General features: G+C 44.7%; 9 protein-coding genes across 9 annotated transcripts; 4 read left to right on the top strand and 5 right to left on the bottom strand.

The window, feature by feature from the left end:
- Positions 1 to 152: 152 nt before the first annotated feature.
- Positions 153 to 770, bottom strand: BYT42DRAFT_56363 (uncharacterized protein). The gene is made up of 2 exons (XM_051567618.1): positions 614 to 770; positions 153 to 523 (listed from the first exon to the last, which is right to left on the bottom strand). The coding sequence occupies exons 1-2, from the start codon at positions 674 to 676 to the stop codon at positions 242 to 244; spliced, it is 345 nt and encodes a 114-aa protein (XP_051421170.1). The 5' UTR covers positions 677 to 770; the 3' UTR covers positions 153 to 241.
- A 71-nt stretch (positions 771 to 841) lies between these two features.
- BYT42DRAFT_578995 (uncharacterized protein) lies at positions 842 to 1,574 on the bottom strand. Its single transcript, XM_051569346.1, has one exon. The coding sequence runs from the start codon at positions 1,414 to 1,416 to the stop codon at positions 1,129 to 1,131; it is 288 nt and encodes a 95-aa protein (XP_051421169.1). The 5' UTR covers positions 1,417 to 1,574; the 3' UTR covers positions 842 to 1,128.
- A 380-nt stretch (positions 1,575 to 1,954) lies between these two features.
- On the bottom strand, positions 1,955 to 2,659 carry BYT42DRAFT_616228 (tRNA intron endonuclease; the record flags this gene model as incomplete). The annotated part of the gene is made up of 3 exons (XM_051572044.1): positions 1,955 to 2,307; positions 2,385 to 2,522; positions 2,593 to 2,659. 3 exons carry the CDS (start codon positions 2,657 to 2,659, stop codon positions 1,955 to 1,957), a joined length of 558 nt encoding a protein of 185 aa, XP_051421168.1.
- Positions 2,660 to 3,104: 445 nt separating this feature from the next.
- Positions 3,105 to 4,334, top strand: BYT42DRAFT_578989 (glycosyl transferase family protein). Its single transcript, XM_051569345.1, has 2 exons — positions 3,105 to 3,692; positions 3,756 to 4,334. Exons 1-2 carry the CDS (start codon positions 3,250 to 3,252, stop codon positions 4,174 to 4,176), a joined length of 864 nt encoding a protein of 287 aa, XP_051421167.1. The 5' UTR covers positions 3,105 to 3,249; the 3' UTR covers positions 4,177 to 4,334.
- Positions 4,335 to 5,457, bottom strand: BYT42DRAFT_578987 (histidine phosphatase superfamily). The gene is made up of 3 exons (XM_051569344.1): positions 5,177 to 5,457; positions 4,996 to 5,105; positions 4,335 to 4,939 (listed from the first exon to the last, which is right to left on the bottom strand). Exons 1-3 carry the CDS (start codon positions 5,244 to 5,246, stop codon positions 4,457 to 4,459), a joined length of 663 nt encoding a protein of 220 aa, XP_051421166.1. The 5' UTR covers positions 5,247 to 5,457; the 3' UTR covers positions 4,335 to 4,456.
- A 734-nt stretch (positions 5,458 to 6,191) lies between these two features.
- On the top strand, positions 6,192 to 9,904 carry BYT42DRAFT_578985 (LMBR1-like membrane protein-domain-containing protein). The gene is made up of 13 exons (XM_051569343.1): positions 6,192 to 6,479; positions 6,549 to 6,661; positions 6,742 to 6,906; positions 6,975 to 7,185; positions 7,249 to 7,463; positions 7,527 to 7,598; positions 7,660 to 7,727; positions 7,802 to 7,977; positions 8,061 to 8,212; positions 8,282 to 8,354; positions 8,420 to 8,660; positions 8,735 to 8,817; positions 8,892 to 9,904. The coding sequence occupies exons 1-13, from the start codon at positions 6,282 to 6,284 to the stop codon at positions 9,525 to 9,527; spliced, it is 2,403 nt and encodes an 800-aa protein (XP_051421165.1). The 5' UTR covers positions 6,192 to 6,281; the 3' UTR covers positions 9,528 to 9,904.
- A 143-nt stretch (positions 9,905 to 10,047) lies between these two features.
- Positions 10,048 to 12,593, top strand: BYT42DRAFT_578982 (armadillo-type protein). Its single transcript, XM_051569342.1, has 13 exons — positions 10,048 to 10,331; positions 10,427 to 10,608; positions 10,688 to 10,745; positions 10,808 to 10,893; positions 10,967 to 11,110; positions 11,174 to 11,302; positions 11,377 to 11,478; positions 11,532 to 11,692; positions 11,773 to 11,820; positions 11,897 to 11,993; positions 12,052 to 12,130; positions 12,202 to 12,290; positions 12,348 to 12,593. The coding sequence occupies exons 1-13, from the start codon at positions 10,097 to 10,099 to the stop codon at positions 12,492 to 12,494; spliced, it is 1,557 nt and encodes a 518-aa protein (XP_051421164.1). The 5' UTR covers positions 10,048 to 10,096; the 3' UTR covers positions 12,495 to 12,593.
- Positions 12,594 to 12,605: 12 nt separating this feature from the next.
- On the bottom strand, positions 12,606 to 13,617 carry BYT42DRAFT_578976 (CidB/LrgB family). Its single transcript, XM_051569341.1, has 4 exons — positions 13,296 to 13,617; positions 12,945 to 13,203; positions 12,828 to 12,884; positions 12,606 to 12,757 (listed from the first exon to the last, which is right to left on the bottom strand). The coding sequence occupies exons 1-4, from the start codon at positions 13,581 to 13,583 to the stop codon at positions 12,618 to 12,620; spliced, it is 744 nt and encodes a 247-aa protein (XP_051421163.1). The 5' UTR covers positions 13,584 to 13,617; the 3' UTR covers positions 12,606 to 12,617.
- A 744-nt stretch (positions 13,618 to 14,361) lies between these two features.
- BYT42DRAFT_578974 (uncharacterized protein) lies at positions 14,362 to 15,582 on the top strand. Its single transcript, XM_051569340.1, has one exon. The coding sequence runs from the start codon at positions 14,790 to 14,792 to the stop codon at positions 15,081 to 15,083; it is 294 nt and encodes a 97-aa protein (XP_051421162.1). The 5' UTR covers positions 14,362 to 14,789; the 3' UTR covers positions 15,084 to 15,582.
- The last annotated feature ends 242 nt before the right edge of the window (positions 15,583 to 15,824 follow it).

The raw sequence follows: 15,824 nt of genomic DNA, 5'->3' as shown, positions 1-15,824 counted from the left end.
GTAGTTCGCTTTCTCTGTCATAACCAAAAACCGCATCAGTCTCTCTTACACTTTTTCGCACTGTCTATTTTGCATCATAGAAACAAGGTACGTACTTGCATTGGTAAGATTCTTTTCATTGGCAGACAGCCAAGCGTGAAATCCTTTCAAGGTGATGCGGCCTTCTGTGAATATCAATCGACAAATCGCTAAACCCTATAGGTAAGACCCACCAGTGTTTAGCTCTTGCCATTCGTATTTCCTAAGCCCCATGGGATGTGCTTTGGGAGTGTACCTCTTTGCCAAATGTATCTTCGGTGACGCGCATAATGGAGGCCATGCGTAACCGCAGCAGGACTCGTCGAGGATCGACTTGGTAATAGGTGGGTTCCTTTTTCCCGTCGAGCGACTCGGTAAAGTAAGCCAGACCATGTTGAATGAGTACGACCAGACACTCGCGTACTTGTCTCTGTGGCAACTGCGTGAACCGAGTAACGTCAAATAAGGTCATGCGGCCTCTGAGCAAAAGTTGATGGGACACTTTCTGTTGGAAAATAAGAAACGAATCAGACCAGGAAAAAAAATACTCGCTTTTCTCGAAAAACCAAGCGAAATGAAAAAACGGTGGCCTTACCGCTACAAAAGGCCCAAATTCCTCTTCAAGAATTTCTCTGCATAAGCGCGCTTCAAACGACATGGGCAACCGATCAGCAGACGTCTAATGGAGTTCACTTTTTTTTTCTTTTGACAGCAAAAAAAAGAGTCCAACGCGACGATGGAGAAAGTGTGACCGATTTTTTTTTTGGCTTGTTTCTAAAAAAGGCAACGCCACCCCTCAGGAGTTCCAAAAAAGAGCTTGCTCATTGTTCATCTGTTGCCCCAAAGGTTCATATACCGTGCATCTTGTATTTTTGTTTTTATTACAACGTGAACCTTTTTCTTCTTCTTTATTTACAGTGTATTTGATGATTCTTCTTCCTTTTTACATTTGATTTCGACGGGAGGATATTTGGCATCTTCTTCCGTTGCTATAGCACACAGCTCCTGGAAGAATCTGTTCATGTAAAATAGAGAAAAGTTTGAGTGGTTGATCTTTTTCCGCAGCATACATTCACAAAAGAGGGCTTTTTATATTCTCTTTATGATCACTTACTTTAACTTGTCGGGTTTTTGGTATGCCGAAACGATGCCACTGGTGCTGGGCATCACAAACAATCGAGTCACTCCTTGCCCGTTATCCCACGGCACTGTCTTTTCTTGTAATCCGAGCATACATTTACCGCCATTGTAGATTTCATACATTCCCTTGCCAACGAAACAGGCCACTCGAGGTCGGTAGTGACGAAATTTGGCCGTCAGTGTCGGAATGCCTTTTCTTTGTTCCTCCATGGTCAGATCGTTGGCTCTTCGGGATGCCCGATTCGTCAGATTCGTCATGCCCAAACGGAACTCTTCCGGCAAATGAACATCATCTAGAAATGTCACTTTGCGATTCACAAGGCCTAAAAGTTTTCCCCCACTGTAAGCCAATCTTCTTCCCCTTGTCAATTAAATATCTCTATTTTTATCCTACCACTTCCTGTCAAGCATGGCCAAAAGTGATTGGTGGGACCTGCAAAGTGATGTCTTTGGGCTGCACTTGTAAGTCCAGGATTGATGCCAACAAAGACCACTCGTAGATCGTAATCGAGATTGTCAGGCACACATCCCTCGCTGGGCGGCATGTCAGGCTTGATCTCTTCCGTTTTTGCCAGTTCTGTTTCCAGAATCTCGGACTTGACCTCTTGTTTTATATCGGGAGATGAGGCATTTTTGTTTTTAAAGTAGGGAGAATAGGTTCGAGTGGTTCGGTTGGTGCGTTGTCGTCGAAGCATGCTGAAAAAGATGGAATGATATCAACAGTATGGCATTATATTCCTTCTTTTTGAAACCCAGCGCACCGATTTGATTTGTTTTCCTTTTTTTTTCTCCTCCACTAGAAACCGGCCCATTGTAACGAAAAGAGTTGTACATCCGCTTCACCTTCCTGCTCATCGGAGGTGGCCAGAACGTATGTTTTTTTTACATTGGTAGCTAATCTTCCCAGGGTGATGATATCGAGTGAGGTCAAGGACGCCTTGGGTTGATAAACGCCAATGATGTATTGACTGTGAAACCGCATTGGATCGCCTGGATACGCCAAATAATCGCCGCCAAACTTGGCTCCCCCTGTGATATAAAAGGATTGGGACCACAGGTACTTGTACACTTGGTATCGAAGCCTGTCCATATCAGTGAGAGGATAAATCCATGTCGGGATATCGGTACTAGTCTCTATATAGGCGATTTCTAAAATAAAAATAAAAAACCTCATTAGTCAATGGGTGGGTTATGTATGGGTATCCCAAAACACCTAAACTACGCACTTTTGGAGAGGAGCAAGGTGACTTCTTCTGGCATCAAAACTAAGGGCAATCCCAAGAATTTATTTTGCAAAGGAAATCGTGGCAATGTGCCAGTCAGCGAGCCAATGATTCGGTAATCACAGCGCAGTTGTTCTACAACTAGGCGATTTATGGACATTTTCTTTTAGCATGATGACAGTGATCGCGTGTCAACGGAAAATAAGCCAACCTTTTGCATCAAACACAAGTGGTTTGGAGCCATACAGCTTGATGGATATCAATGACTGGTCATCCATGTTGTGACAAAAGAAAAAAAGGGCAGTAACAAAAATACAGCTCAAGCGAAATCAATAAAATTCCTTCTCAGCTTGAACAGCCCGTCCCATGAATTGATTGCAAAAGCCCTCTCTACTGAACAATTGACGCTATACTAACAAGTCTATTCTCACACCCATTAGGCCTGGTTTCCCAATCCATGCTGGGCTCATATGTTACAGCAGGGCCGGGGGCCGCTGCTTACTAAATAGCAAATGACGTACAGGTAAGCATGCACGATGAAAAAATGGATGCTCAATGAAGTAAAAAACGGAAAGGGAGAAACGGAGGAAGGATGGCCGAACCGATATCAGTGGGACGTGTTTGTTCGAGTTGAGATGGAACAAGAGGAATCAGATTACGCGTTGACGTGTTTCGGAGATGTCACTATGATGCATTTCGCTCAAAGCGGTAAATTTATTCTTCCCTCAACTGGGTGCCACATGGTAAAAAAATCCCGCATTGCTTTTGGCCTTCTTTTTTTTTCCTTTGCGTTTCATCTTCTTCTATTTTTTGGTCCACTAAAAGGCTTCTCCTCCTTTTTTTCCTCCCCTTTTCCGGTTGACTTGATATGGTTAACAAAAAGTATTACAACGCTGCGTGGGTGATTGTTCTCACCAGCACCAATCAGTACGTTCAAGGCGCGATCACCCTCGCCCACAGTTTGCGCAAAGTGGGCAGTAGCTATCCACTGCTGGTACTGCATACACCGGCCGTCACCAAACCAGCATTGAAGCTGTTGCGTCAAGCGGGATGCCAGCTGCGACCGATTGATCCTATTCGACCGCCAGGAAAAGTGCACTACTTTACCGCCCGATTTGAGGAAACTTGGACGAAGTTGGCGGTATGGGCTCAGGACGATTTCCGTCGTCTGGTACTGATGGATGCCGATATGTTGGCATGCCAAAATATGGATGAATTAATGACTATGCCACTGGACAACGAAGACTGCGTCGCCGCCGCTCATGCTTGCACATGCAATCCACAACACATCAAAGCATATCCGTCCGATTGGTGAGTATACGATGTATGGTCAGACTTTACGATACCTGTAACTGACCTGTTCCATGCACACAGGATACCGGCCAATTGTGCTTACACGGATTTCTCGACGGATGGATCGGCTGATACACCTCCCCTGACGAAACGCGACTACTTTAACAGCGGGTTGGTGGTGTTGAATCCATCGCGCACCAAATTTCAGGAAATGATGGCACGGCTGTATGCGATTGACGATCTGACCATTTACCCTTTCCCCGATCAGGATTTTCTCAACGAGATATTTAAAGATCGATGGAAACCACTGCCCTACACCTACAATGCGCTAAAGACCTTGTCCGTAGCACACTCCACGATGTGGCACATGAAACAAGTCAAAAATGTTCATTACATTCTGAGTAAACCGTGGGACGAATGCGAAAAGATGAAAGAGGACGATCCATATTACGAACTTTATTCTCTGTGGCAACGAACTCATAATGAAGCCCTCGCAGCATAAACGATACCACCTCATTTTCATGCGGGGGCATGCGCCGCCCCCTCCCCCAACATTCGCCTATTAATAGCTGTCTCAAGTACATCCCACTTTCACTCGCTACTCATCCTCATCGTTATCTCGATAATCACAGCAAATATATACGTTGATTATATTAATGGACTTTTTTTGTCACGCCGCAGGGCTGATCTTCTCTTTGGATACAATGAAACTAAAACTCATATTTCTCTTATTTTTTTTCTTTGTAAACTAGTCTATGGAGATTATCAGGGGTTGAGAGTTTTTATACAGAAGGCGGAGCTACGGAGGTCGGATCCTTGAGATGTGCGGTTGAATTGTATAGAAGAATGGTGCCTTGTCGTTGGTTGTCCGAAGAGTGTTGCAAACGAATTTGGGAAATGGCTGTGTTACCATGGTTGGTTTGCTTAATGACAGAGCCATCCGACGACTGGTAACCGGCTTCCTGGAGCCACCAAGACGTAAGACAACGCAAGGGACCACCATGGGTCACAATGAGAATGTCCTGATACCCGGCCTTTTCCGCTTCCACAATCACTTGCTGAAATCCATCAATGACACGGTGCTCAAATTCCGCTTCGGTTTCGCCTCCATGTTCTTTCAGATACGTATTCATATCCCGGTTGACCCCACTCTTGTAGAGCTCTTTGATCGACTTGCCTGCCAAGGTTCCGAAATTACGTTCGCGAAGCTCTTTTACCAATTGCATCGGTGTATTCGGATGATGCGCCAAAACAGCTTGAGCTGTCTATTTTATCGAGTCAGTCAAGACCATCCATCTTTTGAGCGTGTCCTTCATATTACCTGCTGGCACCGTCGTAAATCACTGCAAAAAGCAGCTTCAAAGACAGTGTTGGCCAGTCGTTTACCTGCCAAAGCTGCTTGTTCCAATCCACAAGCATTTAGATCGGTATCTACAATGGAGGTGCCTCTCTTTCATCAGCAAACCACAATAGGCATGTTTGACGCGAGTCAATGGCGTTACCCAAATGGCCTTGAATCCAGCCTTCATTATTAGCATCGGTGTTGCCGTGGCGCAATAATGTGACAATCATTCCGCTGTAGATTCGCTCTGGAAAACCTATCGGGTGCAGCACTGGTAAACAAAATTTGGGACATCCCCATCCGGATTCGAAAACGAAATATCGCCACTTCCCAAAAAAGGCAATGCGGAAAGAAAAGGGTTTTGCTTAAAGTGCACATAGATATTGCACATATGGTAAGATGTATTTGGAAAGATCCACATGATGTGCTGTGACAGCGTACCCGTATGAGTTGATCTCGATGATAGATCCAAGTTATGGATGAAGAGGACTCAGTCGGTGTTCTAATGGAGAAGCTCACTCAGAAATGGAAACACGGCTAAATCCCGATCTTTCCTGTTTGGGAACATCAGTCTAGGATGGATAATACGACAAGTAGTGGATATACCACACTCAGAAACAACTCATGTTGCAACGTATGCCATAAGTTTGTCGTTAATATATCAAAGTTCCATCAATTTTTCGCCCAGGGTATGCCGTATATGCGTTAGGCTTTTTGTCTGACGAAAGCCACTCAATGTAAGGGGGTGACCTCCAGTAGTGGCAGGCGGCACTCATTGCACAGCGGGTGTACGGCTTGTTATGACGATATTATGCTAGATTGCTTTACTAGCTTGTAACTCCTTACGTACTTTTTTATCTTATTCTAATCTTGATTTGGAGGCTTTGTAACCTCGCGTATAACTGGCCAGACGGGTAGTCATGGCTTTGCCACATCGATTACGCCTTGATGAATTCGAATAATCCATCTCGGTCTTCATTCTTCTGAAGGAAGAACCGTGCTGTAATGTGATACTATTGCTCTATTATATTTCATAAGCAACTGCACCAGAGCTTGCTGTAATATCGCTTGAATGTGTGAATAAAATGCGTGCCCAGAATATGAATTGCAGATGCTGTTGTAATCATGCAGTGACAAAAATTCCGCTTCCGCGGTTTCCGCAATTTCCGGCCAATGGCGGATGAAGCTTCTTTTAGTCCATTTTTTCGTCCACCTAGTCGTTCTGTTATTTCTGTTTGAAGCATTGCTTTTTTGCCCATGTTACAATGGAAACCGTCTTGATACAACAGACCAACTGGGTTCCGTTAATATTAGCTACCACATGTTTGCTGGTGGTGGTCATAGCTGTCGTCACTCATTATTGTAACGTCAAAGTTCAGCCCTGGTACGTTTCCGTCGTATGCGTCATTGGATGGTTCTTCCCTTTCTGGATCGTCCTCCTCCTACCCCTCGACCTCGCTTCCGTAAGTATCTTGGGACGACAATTTTCAACGAAAAGCATTCGTCAAGTTGACAAATTGCCCCTCCATTAGACGATGTACGATCAATGTGCAGGCGAGTGTAAAGTCCCGTTCACACATGTCTCCATGTCATTTCTCAGTACCGCTTGGCGCACGATCTATTGGACATCCTTTTGCCTTACCTGGTAAGTCGAGCGGTTGCTTGTAGATCACGCGGAGGTACTGAAGGAGACACCTGGTGCTTTTTTTTGTGGGGGTTGTAAAGGATGATGATTCCCATGATGCAAGCCTATGTCAACACCGGCGATTTTACAGTTGTCAAACGGATTCGAGCCGCCTTTCATGTCAATATTCGATTCTACATGATCTACGTTGTTGTTGGATTCATTGGTTTGGTGTATCTGATTTTCGGCAGTGGATATACAACTAGGTGGGCATTGGAGCGGTATGATGAAAAGAGCATGTTCCTCGTCTTACATTCTATTGGGAAACAAACAGAGAAAAGATTCAAGGTTTTGTCATGGCCATGGCCAACAGCTGGGGTTTGCTATTGGTAATTGTATTTATGGGCTATGGTCTCGTCGCTGTTCCACGAAAACTGTGGTTCCACGATCATGCCGGCCGTCACCTAAAGCAACTCTATGCGAACGCGGTGCGTCTCAAGGAGGAATGTATTGATAGCGAGCTAGAGTTTAACGAGGTTGCCAAGGTAATGAATAACGTCTCTACGCATTGCCCGATGATGATTTTTTAGATATTAAGTTTTTATTAGACCATGAATACGATATCGCAGCAAAACCTCGTGAGTGATCCATACATGCGAAAACTCGTCGAGAAAATGGTGCACCGATTTCCTTTTGTGCTTCATCCAGATTACGTCGATCGGGATCGAAGTATCACGATTCCTCGCACCATGACCGAGGAATACTTGATCAAACTAAACCGACGCATGATTCTTGCCGCTCGCATGAAAGACAGAAAGCTCGCGTAAGTCGGGCAATTGCCATTCCCATCACGAAAACGGACATAACTGAATATCAAATACGGTAGGTTGTGGAAAAATTTATTGAATGAAGCATTCTATCTTCAAGACATCATCAAGAACAAATCCAACTTGGTCCAGTAAGTATTGAATCTGGAAAGAAATGCTAGAGAAAGGCTTACACAGCTCCCTCTCGTCCAGCGAATTTCACACCACGGTGCGTCCACTTCAAGACGCCACTACTTGGAATAACTTTAAATCACGATCGGGTACGGAAAATTTGATGGGTTGCCACAGAAACGCATGTGATACAGGATATTCATCGCGGGATACTATTTGTTAGAGTGGTGGTGGGTGATACGGATTCGCCCCATCGTTTACCGTGTCTTGGCCGTTCTTCTTGGCACCGTCAGTGTGTGCATTCTCTGGTCCGAGTTGACCTTTAACGTCCAGAATCCGGTCATTTCCATTGTATCCCTCGCACTCAAAGCATGCGGCGGAAATTATGCTGCGGTAGAGGTAACACACTTATCTTTAGTCCTCGTTGTTGTGACTTCTGACATTGATGACTCACGCATACTTGAATATTCATTCCTCACCAGATCATGGCCTTCCTCACATTGATGTATATGTGCATCTGCGTGTACACATCGCTGTTCAAGATTCGTTTCTTCAACCTTTATATCCTCATTCCCAACCATCACACTGATGAAAACAGTCTGCTGTGGTTCACAGGATACATGTGTAAAATGATGTAAATGCAAACAGGGCACCTCTCAAGTGATTGCAAACACATGGACTTATTTGGTTCGATTGTTTTTAGGGCCCCTCTGTGCTATAATTACATCAACTTGTCAGGCAATGTTGCCAGTACAAACTCATCCATTTTCAGTCAGGTACGGCACCAGCGATAACTTTAAAGGTCAATGCAGGAATAACTGATCATATTTTGGTGTTTCAGTTTATGGGTCACGCTGAACTGATCCCGTTTCTGGGAACGACTTTCAATGATTGGTTTCCTATTGTCATCCTGATGCCTGCTTTGGCGGTCTTTTTTAATCTGCAGGGACGATGTCTTGCTTGGTGCGGCGTGAAAGATATCTATGATGATGACGATGACCACGATGCTGAGGCGGGTCAGGCTCAAGGAACCATTCGTCTCGATGCCGACGCCGCCGACGGACGAGCCTTGATTGATGAAGGTGATGTATGCTTACATCTCCGAAAATGGAGAAACATTGCCAAACTGAACAAAAAGGTCTTTGCGACATCGTAGAACGCAAGCGAGTTGAGCAAGCCCTGAATCCCGAAATCGGCCTTCAAAGAGGCCTGCTAAGTCGAGCCCGCAGCGCATTGGGGGTAACGTAAAAGCAAATATAGATTGGGCTAAAAAAAAAAAAAAATGAGCGATTTATTTATGCAATGTTATGTAGGCTTATACCAACAAATACGGACGCCCGGCTTCACCGCCATTGAACGGCGATCTTCCTTCGCGAGCATCCAGCTCACATTATACCCCACTCAATGCCTCTCTACGACACGAACGTGATCGTCGCATTGATGAGATTTTGTCCGGACGCGCACCACCGACATCCTCTTTGGGAAGCGCAGCCAGTTCGATCATATCGGGAGATGAAAACAGTGATGCGGAGCTCCGTTCAGCACCACCTAACAGCAACAATAGCAATCCTTTGGCATCGTTTGGCGACGCCGTCAAAGTCCGTCTGGGCAATTTATTTTCAAAAAACAATGGACAACCAGCAAATCAAAGGTCACCTGGAGATGGATCCACCGCAAGGCCTCGATCGCAAGATTATCAGTCGGTTCCGACTTCTCAAGGGAACCGAGGGCAACGTGTGTTAGGCACCGTCGCCACCGTTTCAAGTGCATCTGGGTTACCGGATGAAGCTCGTTCCAGATCGCCTTCACCCAATCCATTTCTTCGACACTCCTCCGTCTCGCATGGTCAGCGGTCGGCGCTGGGGAAAAATAGCAGTGCTGTATCGCCCTTTGCAAGATTCGAAGACTACCAAGCACCATCCCCTTCTAATATTTTTGAAAATTCCTAGAACCGCCAAAACAAAATCACCCGCTCTATTTCCCCTTACTACAGTAGATGGATTTTTTCTTCAATGTATTTGTATACAAAAACTATGATTGTCATAAAACACTTTTGGACAGCGACACTCTAGTCGCGTTTCTTCCAGCATAGATGGCACAAAAGCCGCCCAAAGAATGAGCTCATACCTTGAACCCATAAAATAACAACACATATGTAAATGATGTGCAATACATATCACCTGCTGTGGTTGGCAGTCCCTGTCTATGCGATACGGTACTCTATGTTTTACAAAAAAAAAGAGGGTCCCACATTATCGTCCATGCTTACGAAAGATGTAAAGACTTTATCCGGACTGAATCTGAATAGAAAGATTTTTTGTCTGACCTGCTGCATGAATCGCGCAACTTTCTGGACCGCGGGAAAGGCGGGCCAAATGAAGAAACCGTTCGATGTGACTGTTAAACGAATCACCTGTGTCCAATAAAAGCTTTGCATGAATTTGAATCTTCCTTTTTACCTTTTCCTTTCCCAGGCTAATTGTTTGACCTTCTGACAATCCCCCCATAATTCTGGAAAATGAGTGATATGAGTGACAGTCGAAAGCAACATCGCGCTTTGTATAAGCGTACAAGTATTTCAAGAGATCCCGAAGAAGCGCGACGACGTCGAGTGGCCATTAATGAATCACTGCGGAAGAAGCATCGTGAACAGCTCATTACTGCCAAACGATTTCGTCATTTGACTCGACGGGAAGAGCAAGAAAGTGCGGGAGAATCCGACGCAGAAGACGACGCTGCTAATATTCATGATGGTAAGAAAACCATTCAAACCGTTGTGAATACTTAGACCGCCGTCCCATTTTTCTGTGAACACTTTCTAAAAGGTCATGGGTCCCATTTATTTTAGCTGATATCGATCCTTACTACCGTTTGTCGGCTGCTCAAGTTGAAGAACTTGCGCGCGATCTTCGAAGTGGGGAAAAAACCGTTCGCCTTGAAGCGCTCGAATATCTGGGCAAATTCTTACTGGAACCAGCTCAAGCGCTGATTGATTATATCACCCAAGGCGATTGTATTGCCACCCTCACGGTATGAGAAAGACAACCTTTTTTTTCTACCATTCGCTTCATTTTTTTCATTCATGCTGGCCTTTTTTTATTTCTCGCAGCGAATGCTATCCAGCCATGACCCAGATGAAATAATTCAAAGTGCCAAGGTTATTTCGAGTAAGCGGCTCTGCAACACTGTGAGAGAGATGACATGGTTTTTCTCACAGTGTACTGCTTAGATATCGCCGCTGGACCGTACAGTCTGTGGATTAAATCTGTGTCCACGGTCCCTTACTTGATCGGTTTACTCAATTCTGATAACGTCGTATGTTGATTATTTGAGGAGTTGGAAAAAGAAACCCAGTGTTGGCGGGAAATTCATGACGGTTTCTCTGTAGACTTTACGAGACATCGCGGCGGGTGCCATCGGAAACATGGCAGCCGAAGATTTAGGCGACATGACAACCGAAGATGACGAAGTACGAGCCACCATTCGAAAGAATGGAGCGGTCCTCCCCTTGATACGCATGCTTGACACCAAAGTAAGGGAACTCTTTTTTGTTTTCTCAACATTTTTCAGTTAACGAATTTTTCACTATTTCTAGGATTCACGCATGGTCCAATCGGCTTGTTTTGCGTTAGCCAATTTGGCGCGAGCTTCTGAAAACGAATTGCGCGAATTTCTCGATGCAGGCATTTACGATAAACTTGTGCAACATCTCACGAATCACACGGTAAAAACCTGCGTTTGCTTTTTATTTTCGGGTTTCTTTTTACTTATATTGTGAGCGCAAATGGCTCGTATTAGGCTGACACGACCACAGAAGTATGTTGGGTAATGAGTTATTTAAGTGCCAACAGCAAGACATTCCGCAAGGAACTCCTTCAGGACAAGAGTCTGACTCCATTGGTAAGTAAGAGGAATGGCCTGGCGTTGTGCAAGTGGCTGACAAGTGCCTAAAGGTCAAATCCTTGAAACAACTATCGGTGGATGGAGCCATTGTGTTACCCGTGTTGCGTACACTAGGCAATATCGCAGGGGATTCCGATGATGCCATCGATAAACTTTTGAATCAACCTGGCTTCCTGGCCACTGTGGTCAAACTCACGCAAGGGGAACACAGGCAAGTCGGAGACCTATAATCCAACGTCGTCATGGCAAAACAAAAACAAAATTATAACGGCTGTTTTCGATCATTCTTAGGGCTGTCAAGAAAGAGGCGCTTTGGGTCTTGTCGAATATCACTGCATCGTAAGTATGCTGCAAACCTCATTGACCGTTTTTCATACAAACGGGAATTGCTGACATTTTTCTTCCTTTGCGGTAGTGAACGCTATCAAGTCATTGAGCAAGTGGAAAATGCGGGTGCTGCACCCTTATTGATTAACCTCGTCACGCATGGTGGCTTCGATATCCGTAAAGGGGTAAGATGGTAGAAGATAGCTAGGTAGTCACCCCCAGCGTCTTACGTTTGGATTTTAGGCCGCTTATTGTTTGATGAATATGGCTCTGCACGGTGAAAAGTTTCTCTTTTCCATGCCGCATGAGCAGGTGTTACCTGGTAAGTGTGCAAAGGAAAAGAAGAGATAGAAGAATATGCTGAGCGTTTAACCCAACTGCGTTTGGTACCAGGATTCCTTGCCTTGGTGCGTTCGCAAGATGCCGAATTGATCCGGCTGGGTTTGACTTACGTTGACTTGTTATTGAATCGAGTGCCACAAGTATGTCAATGGAACTATATAGTAGGGTTTGCACATGTTTAATGCCATACTCAATAGGGAAAAGCGATCATGGGCAATACACCAGACAGCACCGAAGCATTGGCAGCTGTGGCTCCAGCCCCAGATCCGGAATTATATGCTCTAGCAAACAAACTTGTCGATCAGTACTATGAAGGAGCCCCTGAGGAAGAAATGGCCGAGTAAAAATAAAATTAAAAAAGGTCGAGCTACATAGGTTTCTACTCTAGTACTTATTTGTATGATATTCTAGCAAGTAAAAAAATGAATTTTGGCTCTTTTTAGCCATATCTATTGGTCTATCATGCATTATGGGGAATATCCTGCCGTAACACGGGCAGCCGTAGCCAAGGGTGGAATAGAAGCGGTGATCACAGCAACAACAGCCGACAGAGTGAATGCTAAGCTTGCCATTGCCGCCGCGGGACGATTCGTATTGTAAAGATAGGCTATGTGCAAACAATTCCAAAAAGGCTTGAGCCTTCCATACCAAGCAAGAAAGCATTAAAATTACTGTACCTGTGGCAATGCCATGCGATATACTTCCCATAGTGACGCCGATAGTGAGATGATCATCTAAGGAATTGCATTGAATAAGAGCGGTAGGAAGATGTTGAGCATTGCCAAGCTACTTACCTTTCGACACACGGGCTAATCTGAGCAAGACGGGTCCAAGCAAAGGCCCCATCACGCCTGTCAAGACAATAATGCAACCAGCGATACTCATATTGGAGTGAACCATACGGCTAATGGTGATACCAATGGCTGCTGTAACAGAGCGTGTCGTGAAGGCCAAACTAAGAAGAGGCGTCATCCCAATGCCTTGGGCTGTAAGAGGGACGAGAAAGAGGGCCACGAAGACCATCACGACGGCACAAATGACGGTGATGCACAACTAGAAAAAAAAAGAGATGGTTATTCATTAGAGCAGAGCGTGGTGTGAATAGGCTATCTAACCATCCTGAGAGAACCATGAAAAATGCTTACCTCTTGAAATGCAAAAGATTGAGATACAACCGTGGCAGACAACGAGACAATGCTGACATCCATCGCCGCCAGCATAATATTGCCGGCTCCGGGCCATCCGTCATAAGGAGGCAATGCACTGTGTTCCGTAAGATAGCGTTGCAGACCTGTGCTTAGATCCCGGCCCTTGATCGCTTGAAAGTATGACAAACCAGCAATGACGACTGGGGCGGCCAATACAAGAGGATGCATCCAAACGAGCAAGGCGGCGGGTAATGATTTGCAGGCTTCGAAAGCAAGCAGTGACATGGACAGGGACAAGCCTATTTCCGCGAGTCGAAACACTACCGATGTGTCGGATAGTGGAAGATTGTAGATCAGAGCACACACGACGAAAATCAAAGAGAGCACAAGAATGTGAATAGGAACATAGACGTTAAATCCTTCGCTTTCAACTGGGGGATCAGGGAGCTTCTCGTCTTTAGCTTCAGCTTGCACTTCCTGTGGCGGTGTGACGGTGACAATGTGGCTGACATTGTCGGGCACGGCATCGGATCCATCAATCGACGACTGTCGCCTTGACATACCGAGGCGTTTTTGCCCAAAATAAAACGTCCATCGAATAAAGCGAACGATGATCGTGCAGAACAGAAATACCACTATGTAACCGATGACTGAAATCCATGCCGTGTGGTGAGAAACAAAAAGAAAAAAAGTCAGATGGCAGGGATAGGACAAACAGGGTTACTTTACCAAGAATAAGAAGTACTCGAGGAAGTTGGTCTTTCCAATTTGTTTCCGCGGATACTGAGTTTACGACGTTCACTAGGCTGGGAAGGAACAGGACGGTCATGTTGCGTTGGGCAAACGAAGCACAGGGTTCGATCCACAACAGAAAGCGGCTAGTGTACCTTGGTATTTTCCATCGACAGCAAAGCAAAACAACGGTGGCTAGCACCATGCCAGCTACGTTGCCCGGGAATAGGGTGGTTCCATTGTGATATAGCACATAATGATCCAAACAATACACGTAGAGCAGTAATACAGCAAAATAGAGACTGTAGCACATTAATCGCTTACAGTACGACCAAAGCATATTTAATATCTGTTTCAAAAGGGGCATTTGGTGAAATTTGGGGGGAAAATAAAAGATACTCGAGGAAGAAGTAATAAAGTAAAAAGGTCCAATGGAGGAGACAACCAACGTAATTATATCTCGTGCGTCCAGAAAGATACAGTATTGTGTCATCGTCTAGAGAGAACTAGTCATGAATTGGTGATAAAAGCAAGCCAAAATTGACATATCGAATGAAAGAAAGCACACCAAACATGTGAGTGCCAATGGTGATATATCGCTACTTATATGGATGAACACGTTCAGATATGGAGCGCTGCGGTTTTTCTCGGCTTCTCATCTATCATTGCGCAAGCTCTCCTTGGTCTTGTATATTCAAGAAAAAAAAGCAGCATGCGTGCTTGTCAGTGAATGTCATTTATGCTCATGCATGAGACCACATGGAACTAGGTCATATTGCTGTGGTAACCACGCTTATAATGAACATGTTCATCGATAGATCGCTTCTTCAAGATACGACAACTTGTTTCTGCGTTTCAATTTTCTTCTGTACATACGTGGCTATTTACAAGTGTATTCATGTTTCATTCTTCACCGTCTACGGGTTCGGTATAATCATATGGGATGGTGGGGTCGTCTTCTTCTTGCTGTTGTTCGATTGGGTCTCCTGTATCAGCGTGTCTGTCCACGTTATTGATGGCTGCGGCAGACCCGGTGGTCGTGTCTCTTGCTAAAGAGTCTCCATTAGCGACCTCGGAGACTTCAGTCACAATACCATTCGTGTTCTAACAAATGGTCATTTGGGGATAAGCTGTTTTCGTTCGTTGGTGTTCACTTCACGATAACGCCTGTTTACCTCTGATGTAGGAGAAGAGGGAGATGAGTCGGACCATGGCGAAGCGTTTAATGGCCCGCGAAGAATGGCGGTCAAAATACGAGGTCGTTGACCTTGTAGAAAGCGATCTCGAATAGCGTAAATACGTTCCAAAGATTCGAATGCATCATTGGTGTCGGCCATGCTTCATATCCTTGTCTTTCCCTGATCAACTCTGCAAGATGAACGAACAAATTGGGGGTTTTTTCTTACTCTGTTTCCCTTTTTGAACCCCAGCTCGGTAATTTTTGGGTTGCACTGAAAAGCAGGAACTTGTGATGTGTCAAAATACTAAATTGGCAGCAGGCAAATCCTCATTGACAGATGACGTCCAACATGTCAAAATTATGTAATTTCTGTATGTATATAACCTGATCCATACTGTAATAACCATAGAAGCAAAGGATGAATGACCAAAAAAGCGTCAGAAGTACCATTGATGACATTGATATCATCCTTTTTTTTTTCTTTTTCATATGTTCGTCTGAAGATCTTTTTTTTTTTTTTTTTTTTGTTCAACAGAAATGTGGCACATGAAAAAAATCGGAATTCCGACATGGACGTCGAAATTTCCAAGTCATTTCTTACATTTTTTTTTTTG

Source organism: Radiomyces spectabilis (genome assembly GCF_025331425.1).
Source record: "Radiomyces spectabilis strain NRRL 2753 chromosome Unknown BYT42scaffold_10, whole genome shotgun sequence".
Classification (NCBI taxonomy): Eukaryota; Fungi; Mucoromycota; class Mucoromycetes; order Mucorales; family Radiomycetaceae; genus Radiomyces; species Radiomyces spectabilis.
The sequence above is the reverse complement of the archived record's forward strand: the minus strand, read 5'-3'. Positions and strand labels throughout refer to the sequence as shown.

Coding starts and splice junctions, on each gene's coding strand:
- BYT42DRAFT_578982 (XM_051569342.1), top strand. CDS start 10,097: ATGAGTGATATGAGTGACAGTCGAAAGCAACATCGCGCTTTGTATAAG. Junction 10,894..10,966: donor TACTCAATTCTGATAACGTC/GTATGTTGATTA, acceptor GTTTCTCTGTAG/ACTTTACGAGACATCGCGGC. Junction 12,291..12,347: donor TATTGAATCGAGTGCCACAA/GTATGTCAATGG, acceptor CATACTCAATAG/GGAAAAGCGATCATGGGCAA.
- BYT42DRAFT_578987 (XM_051569344.1), bottom strand. CDS start 5,246: ATGATTGTCACATTATTGCGCCACGGCAACACCGATGCTAATAATGAA. Junction 5,106..5,176: donor CTGGATTCAAGGCCATTTGG/GTAACGCCATTG, acceptor CCTCCATTGTAG/ATACCGATCTAAATGCTTGT. Junction 4,940..4,995: donor ATTTACGACGGTGCCAGCAG/GTAATATGAAGG, acceptor TCGATAAAATAG/ACAGCTCAAGCTGTTTTGGC.
- BYT42DRAFT_578989 (XM_051569345.1), top strand. CDS start 3,250: ATGGTTAACAAAAAGTATTACAACGCTGCGTGGGTGATTGTTCTCACC. Junction 3,693..3,755: donor AAAGCATATCCGTCCGATTG/GTGAGTATACGA, acceptor CCATGCACACAG/GATACCGGCCAATTGTGCTT.
- BYT42DRAFT_578995 (XM_051569346.1), bottom strand. CDS start 1,416: ATGACGAATCTGACGAATCGGGCATCCCGAAGAGCCAACGATCTGACC.
- BYT42DRAFT_578974 (XM_051569340.1), top strand. CDS start 14,790: ATGGAACTAGGTCATATTGCTGTGGTAACCACGCTTATAATGAACATG.
- BYT42DRAFT_56363 (XM_051567618.1), bottom strand. CDS start 676: ATGTCGTTTGAAGCGCGCTTATGCAGAGAAATTCTTGAAGAGGAATTT. Junction 524..613: donor AATTTGGGCCTTTTGTAGCG/GTAAGGCCACCG, acceptor ATTTTCCAACAG/AAAGTGTCCCATCAACTTTT.
- BYT42DRAFT_578985 (XM_051569343.1), top strand. CDS start 6,282: ATGGAAACCGTCTTGATACAACAGACCAACTGGGTTCCGTTAATATTA. Junction 8,213..8,281: donor GGATACATGTGTAAAATGAT/GTAAATGCAAAC, acceptor GATTGTTTTTAG/GGCCCCTCTGTGCTATAATT. Junction 8,818..8,891: donor GAGCCCGCAGCGCATTGGGG/GTAACGTAAAAG, acceptor AATGTTATGTAG/GCTTATACCAACAAATACGG.
- BYT42DRAFT_578976 (XM_051569341.1), bottom strand. CDS start 13,583: ATGTCACTGCTTGCTTTCGAAGCCTGCAAATCATTACCCGCCGCCTTG. Junction 13,204..13,295: donor AATCTTTTGCATTTCAAGAG/GTAAGCATTTTT, acceptor TTTTTTTTCTAG/TTGTGCATCACCGTCATTTG. Junction 12,885..12,944: donor ATTAGCCCGTGTGTCGAAAG/GTAAGTAGCTTG, acceptor GCAATTCCTTAG/ATGATCATCTCACTATCGGC.